The sequence below is a fragment of the Dermacentor variabilis genome, chromosome 4, assembly GCF_050947875.1.
Source record: "Dermacentor variabilis isolate Ectoservices chromosome 4, ASM5094787v1, whole genome shotgun sequence".
NCBI lineage: Eukaryota > Metazoa > Arthropoda > Arachnida > Ixodida > Ixodidae > Dermacentor > Dermacentor variabilis.
The window spans coordinates 59,740,468-59,763,219 of record NC_134571.1 but is presented as its reverse complement, the minus strand read 5'-3'; the positions used below and the strand labels follow the sequence as shown (position 1 = coordinate 59,763,219).

The following is a 22,752-nucleotide window of genomic DNA, read 5'->3' as shown; positions in this document are numbered from 1 at the left end:
TCTTCCCTCCTCATTACATGTCCTGCCCATGCCCATTTCTTTTTCTTGATTTCAACTAAGATGTAACCTCCTATATGAACACAACAGTGGGGATACACATTATGAGATTACTTCATGATCATTATTAAAAATTACAAAAATGTGAAATGAAGGAAAGAACAAAGTAAAGCATATAAGTTAAACCTCGGTGTAACGAAATGCTTGACATAACGAAGTATTTAACTTTTCATAACCTCTTGTCCATAGAACACCATGTATTTAGAACCTCAGTATTACAAAGTGTGTTTGTATGCTATTTCAATGTAACGAAATTTGCTTCACCCGCAAAGTAATGCCGAGACAATAAATGGAAACTTCTGCTGACACAGATGGTCAAATGATTGAATTACAAGCGGCTGCTTGAAAACACACCTCTCAAATTGCCCCCACATTGACCTCCTTGCCCCCCCACCGACCTCCGAAGTGGAGCCGCATCATGTTCCATATAAAGTCTAAGTGCGATAAGATCCTATCGCGGCCCACACTTTGTGCTTTATGTGCGAGTGAAAGTGTGCGAGGGTGAGACAAGAAAGATTGTGGCTTCATGAGTGCTGCCTTCCCACGCGAGCAAAGTGAAAGAGGGGAAGGTAAGTTGTCGCTTCACAATTTCTGGCGCGTCTCAGCCGTGGCTGCGCATGGCTGTAAGTGCAGCTGAGCGCATACACAGCCACGCATTCTGGTTTAGAAGTAATCTGCCGCGTATGCAAATAGTGGGCATGCCCAGACGGTGTGACATCATGTTAGCTACTTTCCTGCGGGTTTAGTATTGGAGGTCGCGTAATCTAGAGTTTTGGTGAATCGTTGGAGCAAGAGGCAGACAAAGCATTCGCTCGCCGCTGCCAGCGCGTTTCATGATAGTGTCATCCCAGTGCGGGCAACACTATCAGCTGTGGGGACCGAGTGCACGCAAAAGTGTGGCTGGCTTCACATAATTCATGTGGCTGATGTGAAGATATCGTCGATGTGGCTTGAAACCGTATCATTCGTCGCACGCTTCCTAATTCATCAAAATAAATTGTTTTCTCATTCAAATTCACTTTTTTTTTTATTGCCCGATAATTCGGAAAATCCTGCTGCCCCTTTCCTTGTAAGAAAAATCTATCGGTGACTATACTTATTTGCATAAAAGGTCGAATTTCAATACAACGAAATTTTGATATAACGAAGGAAATTGCCGATTTTACCTACTTCCTTATATAGTGTATTTTAGAAACAAAATAAGCACGAAAATTTTTAAAGAGCAGCTCATACACATAGACAAAGAAAGAATATACATAGCTTCAATGACAAATTCAATATGTACAGGCATTACCATGTAAAAAATTAAAAATGGAAAGGCATTACTATGCAAAATTCTACACGTTCACACTGATTAATTAATACCCTTTAGGTTAGTAACATTCCAATTCCAACTTCTCTTTATTTTTGTATTGAAGTGAATTTACAAACGCTCTATTCGACATCTGGAAAACCAATACAGTCGACTTCCATTAATTTGACCCTGACAGGACCGACAAAACTGATCGAATTATTCGGCGTTTGAATTAAACAGGATGCAGTAAACAAAGATGCCAAAACACACCACTGATTCATTTGGCAGTATTTGTCCTATTGGAAGATGCCCTCGAATCATATGCACGCTCACTTTTTATGTGTCTAAAGCAGAAAACTAAAGCAGAAATGACTTTACATCTTCTAAACACAGTAGAAATCCAATGCGCATCTGATTCTTTAGCAAGAAAAATGGGCAAGGGTTGCTACGGGCAAGGGTTGTTGATACATGTTGCTACGGTGGCCTCTTTCCTAAAATCAGGTTCGCCACAATAGATCCATTTTATGCAGTAAAGCATGCAAGTGCCATGAAAGCTGTTTTGATTTCATTTTTCTTGCATGATGCAGGCAATCTCTGGCCCAATTTTCTTGCTGCAAATGAAGTGTGTTGGCATATTGCAATACATGCCCTTGGTCGGTCAAATATGCATGAACCAAGATCTACGTACACAGATTAAACATTGTCACTAAACAATGCAGAAGCATTTCAACATTTCCCTAAAAGCATTTTTCCCATCTATTTTAGCAGAAAAAGAAATATTCAGTCAGCACACCACATAAGCGCAGAATATAAACTTCGTCCTTTGGTTAAAGCTACTGAAGTCCTCACTTTCAAATGCAGCAATGAAAAGTTTGCACGCTTATTGCAGAAACATTGCAAATCATTTTCAGTGAAGTGGCTTCCTGCAGTCTTTCGAACTGCTTACAGGAGAACAGAAAGATTGACCTTCGACGTGTGCCTTTTGCGTGCCTTGGCAGGCTGAATGTTGCAGCACTTAGGCATAGCACACACTGGGTCACCATCACGGAGCAAGAAATATTTAGGAGTGGAAACTCCGCTGTTTGCGGCGACCAGTAAAGGTCACAAGCCCGCGGATATATTTTCATGCTGACGACACCTGGCGGCATGGGAAGAAATTAACGCCGTTTATGTTGCCAGGGCAACCGGTTGAGCGTGTTGCTCCCGTTCGGCCGCGCGCGCCTGTCTTCTACCACGGAGTGGCCGGAGCTGCCGGAGTCGCCGAGCCGCCTGCCAGGCGCTGCTTTTTTTTTTTTTTTCCGCTGCGGCTTCTACGACGCGCCGCATGGTGCCGCCACTGTATACGGTAGCATCGGCGCATGCAACAATTGTGACTTTATCTGGTCGCCCGCGCTCGCTCGCGCTGACGGGAGTTTCACCTCCTATATGTCTTACTCCGTGGTCACCATTCAGCAACAGTGAGGAGGAAGCATATGGCAACTGGAAAAATAGTCCCAGATTTAGAACATGCACATTGCCCGGCTGTGCCATTGTGTTTTGCAGTTGGCAGTTTTCAAATTTTTGTTTTCAGATGTTGCACGCTGACGGAAGTCCAGTCTTTCATAAATTCCCCCGTGCAGTGCTTGTGATACCTGCAAAAACACATGCATACATAAATGTGTATGTGATTTTGCAGACATAAGACAGTACCGCTATAATCTTGATGCATGTACAATGAAAGTGCTGTTACAACATTCATGTACTCGTATCGTATTCGTGAGAAATTCATTTTTACGCATTTTCTAATGAGCTGAACACTTTTGTCCCATTTAACTGTGTGGTGCAGATATTCAAAGCTTTCCCACATAAAGAAGAGGCCAAAGTGTCCACTCCAGCATCCCGGTCATTAGATAGTGGGCAGGCAGCAACACCGTCGGAAGTAGTCCTGAGAGAACGATCGTCAGCACATCACTCCTCACGTGCACACATCACCGAAGGCCCTGGCTACACCTCACCTCTAACAGAGCTGGTAAGCGTACCACTTGGCTGTCAACTTAATTACCATACCAATTAAATCTGCTCAATTTTTCTTACAAATGTACTCTCCATAACCACAAATAAATGTTAACGATTTGTTCTCATTTTCTTTGATGTGGGATGGTGTTTGGGCTTGGTGGAGGTTAAAAGGTCACCAAAAATAAATCCTAAATTAGCCTAGTTGAGCTTTTCTTTCTTTAACTCAGTTTGTTTTTCATTGGTGTGATGTGTTTGATTATTGACAAAGGAAATGTAGGGCAATGTTTCCTTTCCTGAATTTTGCACCTGCATCGCAGTGCCAGTACATCAATATATGGCATTGTGACAGCTTTGAGTGACAGCTTTGAGAACTACCGTATTTACTCATATACAGTAATAAACGCACCCCCAACTTTGCCACTACACAGTCCCATGATCGAACGGCCGTGCTGTAGCTTTTCAAAGAGACTACAATCTTTGCCTCTGGTACGTGTGTTTAAAGCAAGCGCACTTAATGCTTAACGCATCCTTTTGCCAGCGCCAGCCGAAAGGCACCTCGCAGATTTGAGAGAGGAAAAAACGCAACTGGCTCTATGCAACATACGCAGTTTACGTGCATTATGCTGACGCAATAGGAGAGCACGCGCACGGAATGCGCATTGCATGGTAGAGTTGAAGTGAAGAAGTGGCGGCCAACACTTTATCGGCATAGTGGTCATACTCGGGCGTAGTGTCTAATTCGTGTGTCTGTGGCTCGCTTTTATGCCTGCCTTGCGTTACGATGTGTGTGATGAGCCTTAAGTCGAGTTATACACCTGCTGCGGGACGTAGAGCTTATCTGCCCACAAAACTGAAACGACGATCAGACACCAATAAACTTTGACATGCCGATGAGCAGGACGGTCGAGGAAAGAGATGCACATAGCGTGCTTGTCAAAACAGGTGCGCGCTTCAACGTGATGCTTGCGATAATGGCAGATGGCCGGAAGCGGCTGCAACAATGAGCTGGGGCGCGATCACAGATCGCTGTTTGGAGCGCGCATTCAGTTTCACTGTGCGCAATTGGTCTAGGCCACGCCAACTTTGCATGGCTGACGCGTTGGTTGTTTATACTATGGTGGAACCACGATGTAGATGAAGCGGCCAGTGGCCTCGGCAGCAGGTGTCGTGGTTTCGATGCTGAGTGAAGTTTCGGTTTGCAAATGGTACACAGGTATTTTTACTGCTAAGATAAGTTATCTGATGCATGTTCCAAATCATTACCGTCTTAATTTTCAATTCTTTCTGTTTTGAAAATGCCTCCATGAAATTTACCTTGCATAATAAATGCACCCCCCCAACTTTGCTTCGTTATACGTATTGGGAAAAAAAGTGCGTTCATTATCCAGGTAAATACAGTACCCCCGTGCAAAAACAGCCTGAACACAAGAAAATACTCTGAGACCACTGACATTAAGCTGATGTACCAACACTGTGCTTTCAGTGCAGAATTCAAGTTTCGTCTTCATTTGCTCTGCCAATTGTTGAATTTTATTGTTGAATTGAATATTGAGGTTTAAAGAATAATTTACCAATCAAATCTTCTTTCAAGTTGCTTTTTAGTGTCGCTTTCATATGTGACCCTTAGTACCACATTAATCAATCAGTCAATCAAACAATCCAATTTTATTGATGAATAAGTTAGTGCAGAAGCAGTTGTATTCAGGAAGGGGTCTCAAAGTAAAAACTGCAGGTGGGACCCCATGATAAAGCCAAATGACAAGACAGTCTCTCTATTATAAGTACTAATTGTGGGATTGTTCCAGAATAAGGTGGCACATGCTCTTTGTGTCAGTGATGATGCCATTTCATTTGCAGCAGCGGGTCTACCCGGGGAGGCCCTACTCCTCCCAGCCTCATGTGGAGGCCAAGCGATTCAATTCATTGGCAGCGGCCACCCAAGCAATCCGTGCCAGCCAGATGTCGACCGTTCTGTCCCATCCAGCTGCTGTCACAGCTTACAGTGCTTCCCGGTCAGGTGTGTGTCCTCGTATATTGTACTACAACCAATATGGAAAGGACAAGGAATTGTGATGCTGAAATTTCAAACATTCTCCATCTTCGCTACACAGAGTGCAGAGTTTTCCAATTTTGTGTCTCATACACTGTCGGAGATACAAAGGAGGTGTATGAAATGTGCAGTATGCTACAGATTCTCATGAAGGGAGCGACATTTTATGCCATGGCCCTATCATGTATTGAGCGAAGAGCCTCCCTTTGGACTTAAGTCAATTAGTTAGCAGACTATTTACGTAGAAAAAGGTCTTGGGACCCTGCCCTTAGAAGTTTTTATGGAGAAAAATAGTGGAATGCTGCTGTTAATCTTAAATGTCTTGAGGGCTATGCAGCCATCTGTTGCTGTGCAGTGGCTGCTCATACGTGCGTTTAGTGACCATACTCTTTCCATTTCCTACTATTCTTTGTCCTTTTTCTATTCTCCCACTGAATGATAAGGTAACCAACAGGCGGCTTCTGTTGTAACCTGCCTGCTTTTCCTCTCTGTGTCTCCTTCACGAAAAGAGAGAGAGAGTGAAATCATTAAATAGAGAAAAGCAGAGAAGTCAGTCTCAGCCAACCCGCCGTGGTTGCTCAGTGGCTATGGTGTTAGGCTGCTGAGCACGAGGTCGCGGGATCGAATCCCGGCCTCGGCTGCCGCATTTTGATGGGGACGAAATGCAAAAACACCTGTGTACTTAGATTTAGGTGCACGTTAAAGAACCCCAGGTGGTCGAAATTTCCGGAGTCCTCCACTACGGCATGCCTCATAATCAGAAAGTGGTTTTGGCACATAAAACCCCATAATTAATTCAGTCTCAGCTAGCAGGATCTGTAATGCTACCGTAAAAACCCACGTTATGATACGAACCCGCATATAGTACGAGGTGAAATTTTGGGGACGCGGAATGAAAAGAAAAAGTTTTATCCACGTATAATACGGGTTAGGAAAACATTTATTTAAATTGCACTCCGCACTCCATTTGCTGTCCTCCTCAGCTGCACTCTCTTCGGATAATTCCTTGTCGGACATATCTTCCCAGAGGTACTCTTCCCATGAACGGGAACGACAACAGTGCGCCGAGCCGCCTACACCAGACAGACTTTATCTAGTCGAGCTCAAGATTCTCGTTCATCCAGCCTTTCTCACGGCATCTCATGACCACATTTTTTGGCAGCTCCTCACCTTTAGGCATTGTTTTGCTCTTGAAGACCACATAGGGCGGGAGCTTGCGCCCGTCTGCCGTGCATGACAACATGACGGTAGCTCGCATTTTCTCATTGCCAGTGGACCAGACATAAACTTGTTTAGAGCCCTTTTTGTGCATGGTGAGGGGCGATGGCATGTCCAGGTAAACCGGCGTTTGGTCAGCATTGTCGATTTGCCCTAGCTGGAAGTTCTTTGACTTTCGCAGCGAAATAACATGGCACTGGAAAGCCACGAGCAGCTCTTCGAATGATTCAAGCAGCTTTTGCCAGAAGGGCTTCCTTCTGTCGACGCCATCTGCGAATGCTTCCCTCGTTGACTCCAAACCGCCTCCCAGCGGCACTGTTGCCGATGTCCTGTGTGGCTAAAGTAACCTTTCTCTTGAAAGCAGCCGAGTACTGTTTTCGTGACCCGGACATCTCGGTCCTTCAATGCGAAATAAAAAAGATGCACTTTGCGAAGCGTGGTTTGCACTTGTTATGGTGGCTACATGTGTGCTGCCAAAATTTGCCAAAGTGAGGTGAAAATTTGGGACGCTAATAATAGGAAAAAAGCCTCGTATTATAAGCGGGTTTTTATGGTACTCTGCTTTGGAGAATTGCAAAGGAAAGGAGTGCTAAGGAATTAGGACGAAAGGAAGAAGGTGCGTATGTACTTTATAAGTGCACAATTGCGGCATCACTGCTAGAGCTATGAGTTCAGTCTGATAAAGCGAGCTGCTTCGAATTGTTGGCATGGCATCTTCCATTCTTGTTTAAGTATGCACAAAGAAATACATAGATACAGAAAAGGACAAACACATAAAGCGCCCCTTTCCAACAAATATTTATTACGAAACTATGCCTGTCATATTATGATCTCACATAACCCGAAGATAGCAGAGGCATGCATTCATTGCTAATGGAAGCAGGCAAAACCAGATATCTTTGGACAGCACATACCATAATAAATATCAACCGAGTATTCAACACATGCACAATTCTTTTTTTTTTTTTTTCTCTATCTCTCTCTTCCTCTCTGTCTTCTTTTTTCCAGATAGGTCTCGGGCAAACAATGTCTTGATAATGCACCATTCTTTTGGTTCGATTATGCAGTTTGCTTCTATAATGAGCTATGTCATTACATTCAGTGTTGTGTTTAGTAAAGAGTGCAAAACAGCCCTTGTAGTCACAGCTACCACATGCTGTTGAGGACATTCAGTCTAGTGTTTAGTCTAGGGTAGCATGGCCTTTCTAGTCACTGCTGCTATGTGTTTTATTTTATTTATTTATTACAGCTCAAAGGGCCCAGAGATGGGGTATTATATGCGGGATGGGCTGAGTTTAACGAAACAGTAATTCGACAACAGCCTTGAATTTATGTGCATCGGAATGGTGCATGGCGTTGGCAGGCAGACCATTCCAGTTCCTTGTAGTTTTCACAAAATATGAGCATAGATGGCAGGTAGTCTGCGCAATGGGTGGATACACAACTTTTCTGTTATTAATGTGGCTGGACTGGAAATGAGCTGGTAATGTAGCTGAAATTTGAAGTGGCAAGTGACAGAATTTGTAAAAAAGACACAGTCGGGAAATATGACGTCAAGATTCGAGATGAGCAAGACTAGCACGGGTTTTTAGTTCAGAAATGCTTGCATAATAAGAATATTCAGAGTAAGTAAACTGGGCTGCACGGTTATGAACTGATTCAAGTGTATTAGATAGGTCCCAGACAGAGCATGCACATTCTAACTTAGGACGGACATATGAAACGTAAGCTAGTTATTTTACTGATGGGGGAGCGAGTCTTAGGTTCCAGCTTAGAAAACTGAGAGTTCGATTCACGGCATTGGTTATGTTAAAGACATGATGTGACCAAGTTAGGGTAGCTGAAAAGGTAATGCCGAGGTATTTATATGATTCAACGGATGATATTTCGGAACCGTATATGGTGTATTTCCCTGGTTGATGATGCTGTCTGTGATAGAAAGAAACTAGTGAGGTTTTTTTAGTATTTAATGTCATCAGCCATTCATTATGCCATTATTCAATGTGTTTGAGGTCATATTGAAGCAAGTCCATATCTAAACTGTTATTTACTCGTCAATAAATTACACAGTCTGCGAACAAACGAATATTAGATGTCTCAGTAGGAAGAGCATTAATGTAAATTAGAAAGAGCAGTGGCCCGAGAACTGTGCCTTGTGGTACGCCCGATAGTACAGATGATCATATTGACGAGTGCATGTTAGCAAATACAAACTGCAGCCAGTTATTGAGGAAGCTACGTATCCAGTCTAGTACAAATGGATTAATGTTGAGATGGGAAAGTTTTAGAAGTAGCCGTTGGTGTGGAACCTTGTCGAACGCCTTTTCAGAATCTAAGAAAAGAGCATCTGCAGGTTATAACTTAAATCGTGAAAAAATAAAGCTAGTTGAGTGTCACATGAAAGGCCTTTACAAAAGCCATGTTTAGCAGGATGAACTAGGTTATTGGATACTAGAATGTTTACCACCTGTGGATAAATAACATCTTCCATTAATTTGCAACAGACACTGGGGAGTGACGTGGGACGGCAGCTACTGCACAACGATGGAGGACCTTTTTTGGGGAGACCAACAATCCTGCCTACTCTCCAGTCATCTCGCACCACTCCTGATGACAATGATTGCTATAAAATAGCACATAAAATCGCGTTCACAGTTGTTTTGGTGTTTTTGAGCATTTTTGCATTTATTTTACGCCAGACGAGGACTTAAGTTTTAATTAATCAATTAGTTTATGAATGCCGTAAGGACAAAAGGTAATATCAGGCATGACAGCATTATCGAAATAAGGCAAGAAAGGTAATATGTTATCAGGTTCAATGGTGAAAATGGAAGAAAAATCACAGTTAAATTGTTTGGCAGTTTCGTGATCGGGAATGCAGCGGTTTTGTTCATCAAACAGAGCTAATGGCTGGGAGTTATTAGGGTTAATAACCTATCAGTATTTTGGGGGTATTTTTTAACAGAGTCAGCAGCGTTTGCGAAAAAAAATCGTTTTTCTTTATGTTATCACCATGTTATTGAGAATTTAGAGCCAAAATGAAATCCTTCAGCAGTGGTGAGCGGTCCATGCATGCAAAATACTAAAATATTGTAAGGGGACAGTGGGTGGTTGTGATGTGAAGGTGCTTGTGTGCCAATTTGTAAATTCTTCTAACCTCATGGTCACAGGAGTACTGTAAAAGCAGAACATGTTAAGGAATCAAAGATTCAGGGGAGGGAACTCAGAAAAGCAGTGGCGAAGATATCCTCACCTTGGCTTATCTTGTGGAATCGATTTGTTAATGAAGCCTTAGTGTGTCAGCAACAAACACTATGGAGAGGAAACAGAGAAACTTCAAAATATACTTATTTTACCCACATAGATGAGGCAACAGTAACTAGAAAAGAAAACAAATACACAGAACAATATGCAAACCACTCCTGCATAGGCTGTTCATTCCTTTTTCAATATGCAGTACAACTTTTTTTTAATGTGATAGCAATTATATGGACACTCCAGGCATATCTCTGCCGTCGCCGTCGCCTTGAGATTCCGTATAAAGTACAAGGGGGATGAAATCATAGCCATGCACCATATGCTGTATGTGTGATTAAAACGTGCAAGGGTGAGCCAGCAATCGCGGCTCAATCTCGCACATGCATGGGAGGAATGCGAGATGGAAGCACGCTGTCTTTTGTTACGTGCAAGGCTCTGGGGGGAGTTTGGGGGGGGAGGCGCATTCTACTCCAGGCACGCCTGTGCACGCCTGTCCGCTGTATCTTGATAGCCAACTGCGATAGGGACAGAGTGTACTGCACGCTGTGTTTTCGCGGGTTAGTTTGCATTCATGCGAGATGGAGCACGAAGGTCAATTCATTCGCTGCTGCCACGCTTCCTCACTCCAGCGTTGACAGCGAGTTCCCGTGGTCATCGAGTGAGATGTGTTCATGTATGCTTGTGTGCACATGGCGCAATGCTTGTTAATTTAGTTAGTACGTCTATGCTTACAAGTTTATACGGCCAATAAAACTACTATCCTTGCTTCATATATCTATCCACGAATTTGCTATTGCAATCGATGCTTCACCTTTCAGCTGAAACTGACCTTTTTCATTTTGTATTGCTTATTTTGCTCTGTTTATCAAGTCTGCTGTGATGACCGAGCTCATAGAATTAATGCAGTGGTGATGCTTTGCTAGTGGAGCAGCTCACAGACTAATCATTTGGTGGTTTATTGATAGTTTTTTTTTTATTTCCCATTATACATGTATGCATTGCTTTGTGTGCCATAAATGTGTGCCATAGCCAACCCACAAGCAAGTCGTTTATGTTTCATCCAGAGACAAAGCATAAGGAGGTGCTTTTGGACTTGTTTGAATTTTTCTCCCTGCTTCTGTTGCAGCTCCCACTGGAGGTTTTGGGCCCAGGGACAATAGTCACAATGTGAACTCGAACAGCAGCAGCACAGAGTCCCTAAGCTCACGTTCAAATGCTTCCATCAGCCACCAATCACCAGTTCCCGGTGAGTGCTGCGCACAAGGCAATGCTTATTGAAGGCACACTTCCTGCAATCAGAATCAGTTTGTTAATGACAAAAATGGGGATAATTACTTGATAAGTATATACAGATGGAGGTCCCATAGTTAGAAACTGAAATGGGACCTCCTGTGCATCATAACAAGAATTAATAATATAAACAATGGCAACATGTAAAATTTACTAAAATAAAAGTTTATAGGAGACAAGGCGTAAATGAACAGAAAAGCAGCAGATGAATGCATTAAACAATAACAAGGCTTTGGATTAGTCAACAAAAGGTGAAACTACAAAGGGAGCTTATAGGAAAAAAAGTGTGCAAGACAAATATAAAAACAAAGTTAAAGTTAAAAACTAGAACACATACTACACTCAAATAGGAAAGTAGGAGGAAGCTACAAAAAAGTGCGTAAGAGGAGGAAGCTTTAGCTCGGGTGCTCCTATCTAAATACATGTAAAAGGAGAATTCGTTTTTCTCAGCAACCACTGTACCAAATTTGACGAAGTTTGTTGCATTTAAAAGAAAAACTTAAAATCTCGTCACTCTTGGTTTCAAATTTTTAATTTAGGCCGTCAGTTTTTTGCTAAAAATTGGCAAATATAGAAAATTTTCAGAAAACGAAACTATCAAGTTTACAACGCTGTAACTCAACAATGAAAAGTGATGTCACAATTCTGTGAATTGCATCTAATAGTACATCTAAAACGTACAAAAGTGATATGTTACACATAAATCCTAAAAAATTTAGTAATATTGAAATACAGCTTTTGCAGAACCCTTGTACACAACCTAATGAATTCAGGTAAGAAATAAATTGACATATCAAATTTCTCCACTTTGAATGATCTGATGGATGCCGTTTACAGAACCACGATATCAGTTCTTGATGCAGAGCTATTAATTTGTAAACTTGGTGCTTTCTTTTTTCAAACCTGCGAATTTTTGAAAATCTTTTTGACAAAATTCATGCCCTAAATCTAAATTCCGCTTCCAACAGTCGCTAGAATTTCTTTCTCTGTCAAATGCAACAAATTTCATTAAAATCAGTCCAGGAATTATCTCAGAAAAACGTTTTTGCATTTTACATGTATTTGAATAGGCCGAGTCAGAGTTGGGCTCGAGCTAAAGCTTCCTCTTAAGTTCTGTATGAAATCTGTGCGCTTTGAACAATTTTAAAGGAAATGGTAATGTGTTCCACAGAAATAAAGCTGAAAAGTGTAATGACTGCTTACCATAGTTGGTATGGACAAAGGATAAAATGTAGGGGACACGGGACGTGGACTCGCGCTTCTGATGGTAGCAGAAGTTCATATTGTGTGCAAATCTAGTCTTGTTTATATTTGTAAGGGATGTCTTTGGTATGATAGTTACAGGAATATCATTGTTTAATGTCCTAAAAATAAATATGACCAGGTTATATTTAACAAGATCAGTCACATTCAAAATATTATGTGCATGTAATAGCTGATTTGCACTAATGCTATGAGGTGAAAATGTTATTAGGTGAATAGCTCGATTCTGAATGAGTTGCAATGAAGTTAAGTGACTGTTATAAGTGTTTCCCCATGATTCAATGTTATAGTTAATATGAGAATGAACAAAGACATAAGAAAGCGCTATTTCTGTTACGCTACAAGACTGCTTACTCAAGGATAGTCTTTTGCTTTGACTTTCATTTTAAGTATAGAAAGCTTCTCATTTCATTGTGCACACTTTCAGAGGGGGAATGCACAATCCAATGCAAGCACTTGTGAATTTAGTGAGAATTGAATGAATATGTAGTTAGTAAAGTTCATTGTTTACAATGAATTCAAGAAAAATGAGATTTTGCTCGCCAGTGCCAATAGGAATGGAACCCATGATACTGCAGGAAGGTGCTTGGAGACGCACAGTTTAAGAGCCAAGCGCTATCACCCAAGTTTCACGCTGGGCGGTTCATGCTGTATGTATATAACGTTTGCAACACACTGAGAAAATGGCGTCATGTACGCATGTATTCTGAAAGCAACAGCAAATAGTACTTTCACACAGGTATTGCTGGCAATGTCCAAAACTTGTGAAGTGAGTATAACTTGAAGTGATGCGAAGATGAGTACAGTAATCGAAAACAAACACAACAGGACGATTCGATTCCTGTCTTTGTCCTCTTCGAGCTGCTTCAAGTTATACTCAAGATCAGCCAACTCACCAAGATCAAGTTGTTGCTACTTGTAAAATGAGTGCCTGGTATTTTAGGGAGTATTGATGCAAAGAAGATTCCCTTTTCTATAGCCTGCATATACAATAATGTTGAAGGTTTCATGAACAGGCTATCCCTGGAATACAAGTCTTATCAGCAAGGTCTCTTACAGCTCTATGTGGTAATTAATTAAGTAGGGAGAACTTCCTATTATGTGTCCAGGTGTTCAGACACCTGGGGAGATATTCTGTACGAGTCCACCTAGTGGACGTGTCCATTTCGTCTGCTGTTGAAGTTCTGATTGTGGCTGGGTTGGGCTGGTGCGTCCCCATCAGCGACGTGCCACAACCAATCAGCACTTAAGCAGCAGACGAAATGGACATGTCCACTAGGTGGACTCTTACAGAATTCCTCCCCTGACAAAATGCATGTACTGAAGCAATCACATAGCAGTCAACATGCTATAAAAATGTGTATGCTTATATTGTTCAGAGTGGCATATCATGCTCAAGCTTACTTCTGCATGTGGGACAGAACATTCTTTATGGTATTTGGTGTGATAAGATAAAAATTCAGTCGTCAGTTTTTTCCTCTTTTTTTTTATCACTCCTGGGGACTGCGAAACGTCAGAAATATCGGGCAGTCTGAAAAAAATGAGTGCATGCCTTTAACTGCCCTAAAGGGCTCAAATCGCCACAGCCGTGCCCAAAATAGCTTTAAAGGCCTTCCAGTAGAATTTTTAGACATCTCGGTGCTCATACTGTGACAGGATACGGTCAATGTTGCTCATATAGCATGCTAAAAATAGCTTGCAGTGTAAGCGGTTCCATGCAATTTTCTAAACCTGCTGGTAGACTGCTTGGCAAAGTTTGCAGGCAGCATACACTGGCACTCACATTTCTTTTTAGTCCCCGTGTATGTAATGTAGTTTTACGCTTTAACTGTGCAAAGATTTGCTGTGGTGTGTACATGTGAACACAGTGACTATTTTCACAGCCAGCTTTTGATGCAACATTGCTTCTCTAACATTGTTGTTGCAGCTACAAGAGAATTTCACTCATCATCACGTGTCCTAGATGCATCAAAGTGAGTAAACCTATTGCCACCTCCAGAGCCATAAGCTGGTGAAATGCCTCAATTTTACTAAATTTCATTGGCTCTTTTTGTCCAGGTCTAGTCAGTCGTCCACTCCAACCCATCACTACACAGGTGGAAGGTAAGCTTGCATTGTTTTGTATGGCAAATGAAACTCTCATATTGAAACAACGAGTATAACGCTGCACCATCTTGTCTTTGTTGCAGAAAAGTGAGAACCCTGTACGCATGTGTCGGGGAAAATAACTCCGAACTTTCATTCGAACCCAACCAGATCATTGATAATGGTAAGCTGCATAGCGTTACTGTGTTGCTTCACAGTGAAATAGACATTTTCTAACTTTTACTTTTTCATCTTTTTTCATTGCCTCAAAGCTATTCAAAGCAATAGGGAGTTTAAGAAATAGCACGCCCAAGTGTCTTCATGTACCCAAAGCCCTGTTTGCATTCTTGTGTGTACCTTTTTACATTCTTTTTTACACAATGCAATTTGGGTCCCATGATTTCCAGTGCGCAAAGCCTAAAAGGCTCCCCATGTATTTGTGCTGCAAAATCTTGTGCAAAAGGAATCTCAGATAAAAAAAGGCTTTCAGCTTTCTTATTTTGGCAGCAATAAACTTACTACATAATGTAGTTATTGGTTTATTGTTTGATTGATCATTTAAGCTGATTGATAACACCATCAATTTAATTAATGGAATTTTGTCGCCGAGGTCTACTATACCTCTGCTATAAGAGCCATAAAATAGGAGCTACAAATTAAGTTTGACCATCTGGATCATTGAAATGACAACCTATGTCGTGGTGCACTTTATTTCACGCTTAGCATGGATTGTTGTGAATAATAGCATGACTTTTCACACTGCCTGCATCAACAATAAAAAAATTGTGCATGTGTAACTCCAAGCTAGAAATGCCAGTGATTATTTGGATCCAATATTAGCAGATGCATTATTACTGTACTAGGTAGAGTTAGTACAGGGGAGGCATATATTGCAGCTGAACCTCATTATTATGAAGTGCTATCTGGCATTAAAATACCTTAGTTATATCCCTTATTTGGTATAAACACATATTTATAGTATGCTGGTATTGCCAAAAAACATTCTCTGGTTACATTCATGTCCAGTATAACGAAGTTCTAGTGTGATTATTTTGCACCATTCTTTTCTGGCTTTGGCTACTGCTATAAAATTGCTGCTGTCAATTTTGGCACATATCAAGCCTGGCACCCCCATAGCTATAAGAAAATAGCTTTTTCAACAATCTGGAACAGTTTTTTGCATCAACTCTTCTTGTTAACCTTCGTACAAGTCCGTGAAACTCTAGTGCAGGCAAGCGCTGTCATAAACCACATGGTACAGTCTCTCACTGGTGAACAAACTGCTTGGAATTGTAATGCCAAGACAGCATGTGTTGTTTAATGCCTTAGGCATCCAATAACTTCAATGCGATTAGTTTTTGCTTGTGCCTTTATTTTGCTTGTGCCTTTATGTTGTTTTTGCTTGAAGCCTTGCATAGTATTTCTTTTATCTTGCTGCAGCCATAAAAAATTATCGTGGATTAAATTTTGTCTACAACAAGTTAAAAAAATGAAAGGGTGTGAAAATTCAACCCTGTGGGAAGACTCGAGGTCTCATGGCAGGCATGTTGCATTGACCCACAAGACACCAGAAATCACTGATCAATATTGCATTTCACAACGTTGCTACCCACATAGCCTCTGCAGCTTTGCATGCCAAGCATGAAAAAGAGTTATTGCTGCTCTTAGTGTCAGGTGTTGTGGCTGATCGTTCCCTTTCTGTTTGTTCCTTTATCATCCTTTGTCTCCTTATCTTTCACTTCTCAGAACAGCATAGAAAGTTTTGTAAATGCAAGTTTAGAGCTTGCTTCAAACTGTGCAATTTTATGTTTCCAGTCCGGCCATCAAGGGAGAGAGGCTGGCTTGAAGGCTACCTGAATGGGCGCTGTGGTCTTGTGCCTGAAAACTATGTTGAATTCCTGCCGTGAACAGGCCAAGCTTTTCGAGAGAAGCAAACCTCTCGATTGTGGTATGAAAGCACCTCTACAAAAGGACAGTGCATACCACATACTACAGTGATTCAGTGTGCCCTCCAACTCACCTGTGAGATATTTTTATTGACCGTAAGAAAAAATGAAAAATGTGTGACTTTCGCGTGACTAGAAGCGCAGTGACAGTGCTTCCCCTTCCATATGCCAAGGCATCAAGTTGCTCAGAAGCTCAAAACAATAACTGGACTCCATGCTCTCTTGAGGACTTTGCCTGCACGTTGACTACAACAGTGGCAAACAGAAGTGTGTCTTTAGGTCCGTTATTATTTTCTCTTGTTCTGAATAGAAGCACATGTTTGCTCCGTATTTTAGCCCAAATGGCGGTGATGTTGGTTTGGAAGGGATGTTTTCTCTCTCTCTCTCTGTGGTATGTCGTCCATGTCCTCTGTACGTGTACAAATGCTTGTTGTGTCAGTAGTAATTGTTGCTTGGCTTCCTCTCAAAGTGTTTTCTTTTTCTTCCCACCTCAATTTCTCTGCTGCCAGCCATTCGCAGAGAAAGGACGATGCACACACCGAATGTCCAGTGCAATAGGGCGCATTTCTTGCTTTTAAGTCGTTGAAGAGTATGTTTTTATCATTAACTGAAGGAATACTAAAGAGAAATATTAAATTAAGCTACATTGGTAGATGATTGTACACCTTATTGCAGACAGCCAGAAATAATGAAAAAACAGAGTACAAGTGGTCTTTGAAATTTCTAGTGACTTTGGGATGTCAAACATTTTTGATACATCTTTCACATTCAGAAGTAAGCAGAGAATCAATCTAGCAAATTCTTCAGACATTTCATGCACAAACGGAGCCACAATATATTAAAACACGTTAAAATTCATGATTCATGCTGATGTCAATGGCCCCGCTGTTCGGGCATGAAATTCAAGAGGAGAAACTTGTCTGCTAATGATAAGGCTTTCCTGCCAAAGAAATACAATTGGAGTTTTGAAATTATGATCTACCATTCTCAATTGACTTACTGTTTCTCTCTAGTGTGCCTCCATTGAATGCCCTGTGGAATAGATGATACTCTGTGAAGTTCGTCTCGATGTCGGACATGCCAAATGATATGTTTCAATGCGCCATTAACTCTTCTCATTCTGTATTTGTACAGTGGCTGTTCTTCTGTACATAATGCAGCACAGATTTCACCATTCTTTAACTGTGGTGCACATCTTGCAAAGTGGGGTTGCCAAAATCACACTCGTGGAGCCTGGTGTATATAGTGAGAGCATATCTTGTTAAAAATCTGAAGTTATAGCTGTTTATTTTTGACTTGCTTCTCTAAAGCATCTAGTTAAAGCCATCTTTTATTTTTACTCAACTCTTTTTTTTTGCATAAAAATTAGTAATGCATATATGCCTCGCATATGTTCATGCTATGAATGTCATACATGAATTTCTTGCAACGAATTTATTTCTTGAAAACCGATCACTTGCATGGCCTTGCTGTTGATGTTGCATTTTAGCTCTATGTTGGTTTTGCTTTGAAATGACGTTGTGAGTTTTGTGTTGGCAAGAATTTTCGTTCTTTTGCATGAAGCACAGAGTGGTTGGGACTTTGTTGCCAGTTTATTGGACGAGATGTATGCTTTTTAGACCAAACATCGAACCACTCACTGTCATGACCAAGTTGATGTCACGGTTGTGCAAAATTGTCAAATAAATTATTGCCGTGAGTGTTTTTCTACAAGCAGCATTCCTATGAGTTGTGTGATAAAAGGTGAAGTATCTGTCAAAAGTCAGTGTTATTAGAGCCATTTATGTGTTTCCTAGCAAAGGGCATATCAAAGTAGCTCTTCATGCAGGATCTTATCACTAGAAACCTGGACATCTGCTGCAAGACACAGCTTCTGTGTGGAACTCTTGCAAGGTAAAGGATCCCACCAACAGATCACTTTGTATACTGCAAGCAGCTAGTTCACTTCATTTTTCAGCATTTTTCAGCAGATTACAATGAGAAGTACTAACAAAAATATGTACTATTTGATTTATAGGTGTTCCAACTGTCATTGCATCAAGTATATCTCAATCAAGAAACTATTACATCAAATGCATTTTTGTCTTGTGCTTAGACTCATAATTTGCAGTAACATGTTATCTCCTATCCATGTACGTTGATGCTGAATATTCTTGGTGTTTTGCAGTTTATTTCAGTATGTAAGTTAGTGGTTACAACTTACCTGTACGTGCAGAAGCAATTTCTTATTTCAGTATTAGGCACTTTCCTTTTCCATGGGCTCCTGGGAATTATCATAGGAGTGGGTATACTATACAGAGAATACACAAGCAAATAACAATGCACTTGATATACAAGCAAAGAAACAAAAGGCAAAAATAAAATACTCACAAATGCCATGGCACACATGTAAAATACTTATCACTTTGCTGGGAGAACAGGCAATATACGTTGCTCAATTTCATCTCGGATATGTTTCTCAATCGCATCTGATCAAGTGCATTCCAGTCCCTGAAACTTCTTAATGAAATAAATGTGAACTAGTGAGCAAAGCAGAAGATACAAGGAAACATGCATTCTAGACTGCACTCGTAAAATTGCAATAGACCTGAAATAGTACTCAGATGGGCAGCTACAATGTTTAAAAATAAACGAACTGATATGTATCAGTGCTACAAAAAAAAAAAACAGCGCCCAAATGCAAGACTGCAACTTAGAAATGCAGCAATAAGTGAGTCCATTAGTGCACTAAGGATATTTTTCTTAAGAGAGGGTTGAAGTTTCGCGAACAATTTACATAACCACACAGGTGGTACCACATACAGGTTTAGTCTGTAAAGTAATGAGACTGGGTCTGATAAAAAAAATTTATTGATCCAATTGGTACATATCATTAAAATTCTTCAATATACCCTCCTTGGGAGTCGATACACCGGGGCTAACGCGATTCCCATGCCACAAAGGCTGCCTGGAAGTCGGCTGCCATAGCCTCTTTCAGAGACTCTGGGACAGCCCGTTAAATTACGGGAACATCGTTGAAATGCTCACCTTTCAGGCTTCTTTTGAAATTTGAAAACGTGAAAACGCCTGCTGGGCTCATGTCGGGGCTATATGGTGGTTGCAGCAAAGTTCTGACCCCTATCCAGGCCAGGTAGGCATTCTCAACAAAGGCGGTGTGGGCTGAAGCGTTGTCTTGGTGGAGATCCCACCGATCGGCAATCTCCGGTCATTTCCGTTTGACGGTTCCATGAAAGCATTCGACGACTTGTTTGTAGAGCACGGCGTTGACAGTTCGTCCCGGAGGCACAATTCCTTTGCGGACTACCCCACGTTTATCAGAAAGGACAACGAACATTGTCTTTACCTTGGCTTTCAACATTCTCACTTTCTTGGGGCGCGGGGCGTTCACAGTGTGCCACTCTGACCTTCGGTGCTAGGTTTCGGGGTCGTACTGGAACACCCGTGATTCGTCACCTGTTATTACGCCATCTAAAAAGTCCCGTTCACTTTCTAACTGCATCTCATGGGAAACAAACTTGTCATTTTTGTTCATCACTCAACACCTTTGCCACCAATTCGAACAAACCTTCCGCATGTTCAAATTCTTAGAAATAATTTTGTGAGCCATTTTGTACGTGTTGGAGGTCTTCAGCAATTAATCTGATACTCAAACGATGGTCGGGGTCAACGAGATTTTTTTTTCTACTTAGTTCACATTTTCATACAAACTACTCGTTGAAAGGCGTCCAGATTGCTCCATATCTTCAACGGTTTTCCATCCATTCTTGAACTCGCTGAACCACCGGAAAACCTGGGCATTGACAGGGCATCGTCTTTGTAAGCCTCCTTAACCAAGGCAAGCGTATCGGAAGGGGTTTTGCCCAGGTGATAGCCAAATTTCTGCAATTTCTGATAGCAAAAAGCTCCTGCAAAAAATTTACACCAGCAGCGAAGAAGAATACATTTTGTTACTGCTACTGTGTGTGGTTGAGCTCTATGCCACTAGGTGGCTGCACCGTGTACCATACACATTTATGTTTCTGCTCATCCCATGAAACGACACGGTTAAGCGGCCAGGTACTGTCCTCTTGCGCTTGCCCTATTAACGGACTCGTGAAACGCTATTGCATTAGTAATCTTCCAGTGTAAAGTGACAGCCGCAAACACACTAATCCTGGCACCAATCAGATAGTGGCAGCCTGATGCGCTGCAGCCAGTCCACTCGTCTGCTGCCTCGCAGAGGGACATGATGTCGCAGCTTGACATATTACCAGTTGCTACGTTTGCAGTCCACAACGCAACAAAGTCGAATCATAGTGCTTGCGAAAAGACTGAGACCGACTCTGACTGCGGAGCTCTCGTCAAAATGGAGCACATTCTAACACAAGCAGACGACGCTTGCTGCGTGCCGGAAGTGCCTAAGCATAGTGAGAAATCATTCTTCTGCATTCTTTTTCTGTTACTTTCTTTTTATAAAAACAAATTAACTAACATTCCAACTATTACGAACATCATTTGTTCATCATAAAGGTCGAAAAATTATAGATGACATGCCCTGGGCAGCCAGTCGGATAGCTCACCCGCATGTTGTCAATTGGCTGATTTTAGATCAACGTTACTAAGAAGTAATCTAGTAACGATGATTTTAGATCATATGGGTAGGGACGGCTGAAAATTTCGCCGAGCAGCGTGCTGGGATCAGCAGCGATGTACATTTTTAAAACCTTATAATGAATTACATGCTTTACGCGGAGTACTTAGATGCGTCAATTAATTATCAGAAGGCCCTACTCTAACTACTCTGTACATTTGTACAAAATCGTCAGAATCGTTTCAGGGTCCCTTTAATACTCACCACTCATCCCAATCTTGCTTACTGCCAGGTTTGAGCGATCATTCCATCTTAATGTTCGAAATAGTTATCGTGGCCTAAGTACAAAAGCAAAACTATTTGTAATTTCAAACATGCAAACTTTGACACAATCAACAGAGAATTGTGTGCGTTTATTGATACTTTTCTGACCAACTTTAACAGCCGTAGCGTTCAAAGCAACTGGGATTTATTTATGAACAAAGTTAAAGCCTTACTTGAGAAATATGTAACCGTTCGCTTGATGACTTCAAACAAATTGCCGCTATGGCACAACAGCCGCATAAAGCGTCTATCAAACAAAAAGAAGCATGTCTACAGATCAGTGAAACGTTCTCCTCGTGACTATCACTGGAATACGCATAAACTGGTTTCTGAGGAATATGTATCTGCACTCCGTTGCGCAACAGCACTGTTTGGAAAGCACTCTTCCGTTCGTGATCGCTACCGACACTAAAACATTCTGGCGCGTCATAAACCCAAGAGAGGATGACGCTATAAGCCTTGTGGATAATGCGGGAGACCGTATGCCTTTTGAACAGTGTTCTAACTTTTCTTCAGTGACAAGTGTTTCGCCACCGCTTATACACTACCAATATTCCACTTCATTGTTTCCGATTACAGTGGGCCCGTGTGGCGTAGAACATCTAATCAATAAATTAAAATTTTCCTTCTTCCCCAAGTTGCGATGCGATCAGTTTTGAATCAGTTTTTGAATCAGTTTTCGAAAAGCACGAGCGAGTATAGTTCCATTATATTAACCAAAATTTTTTAACAATCACTTGACACGAATTCCATCCCTGCGGAATGGAAGATGGGAAAGGTGATCCCACTTCTTAAAACAGGTTGTAGGCACACTCTACAAAACTATCGTCCCATTTTGCTCACTAGTATCCCATGCAAACTTCTTGAGCATACCTTATTGTCTAATCTTGCTAAATTTCTCAAATCCAATTCCTTCTTCACACCCACTCACAACATGGCTTTCGCAAAACTTATTCATGTGAAACACAGCTAATATCGTTTACACATAAGCTGCATGCCATCCTTGATCGTTCGCTTTCTTGCGGATTGTATATCTCTAGATTTGTCATAAGCGTTTGGTAAAGTATGTCATAATCTACTAATATAAATTACATACGCTAAACCTTGATCCCCAATTACTTATTTGGCTTGAGTGTTTCCTTTCGGGCCATTCTCAGTTCGTTACTGCTAACAGCATTGACTCTCCCTCTAATCTGTTTTTTTCGAGCGTGCCGCAAAGCTCTGTCCTTGGACCGCTGCTATATCTAATTTATGTTAATGACTTACCTTGTATAACATCTCATATTCATCATATTCAACGACTGCGTAATATTTCTAGAAGTAACTAATAACCATGATACAGCCACTCTTCAATCTAATCTTGATGCTATCAGTGCATGGTGCAAAACATCGCACATAGAAC

At 41.3% G+C, this 22,752-nt stretch overlaps 1 protein-coding gene across 4 annotated transcripts in view; it reads left to right on the top strand.

Moving 5' to 3' along the window:
• Positions 1 to 18,169, top strand: part of Graf (GTPase regulator associated with FAK) — a 57,734-nt gene extending 39,565 nt beyond the window's left edge. For all 4 annotated transcript variants that reach the window (XM_075689221.1, XM_075689220.1, XM_075689219.1 and 1 more), the window contains exons 20-26: positions 3,177 to 3,359; positions 5,204 to 5,363; positions 10,999 to 11,118; positions 14,353 to 14,398; positions 14,484 to 14,528; positions 14,615 to 14,694; positions 16,326 to 18,169. In XM_075689221.1, coding sequence (XP_075545336.1) covers positions 3,177 to 3,359; positions 5,204 to 5,363; positions 10,999 to 11,118; positions 14,353 to 14,398; positions 14,484 to 14,528; positions 14,615 to 14,694; positions 16,326 to 16,417 — 726 coding nt within the window. In that variant the 3' untranslated portion in view covers positions 16,418 to 18,169. The remainder of the gene's footprint in view (positions 1 to 3,176; positions 3,360 to 5,203; positions 5,364 to 10,998; positions 11,119 to 14,352; positions 14,399 to 14,483; positions 14,529 to 14,614; positions 14,695 to 16,325) is intronic.
• Positions 18,170 to 22,752: the final 4,583 nt, after the last annotated feature.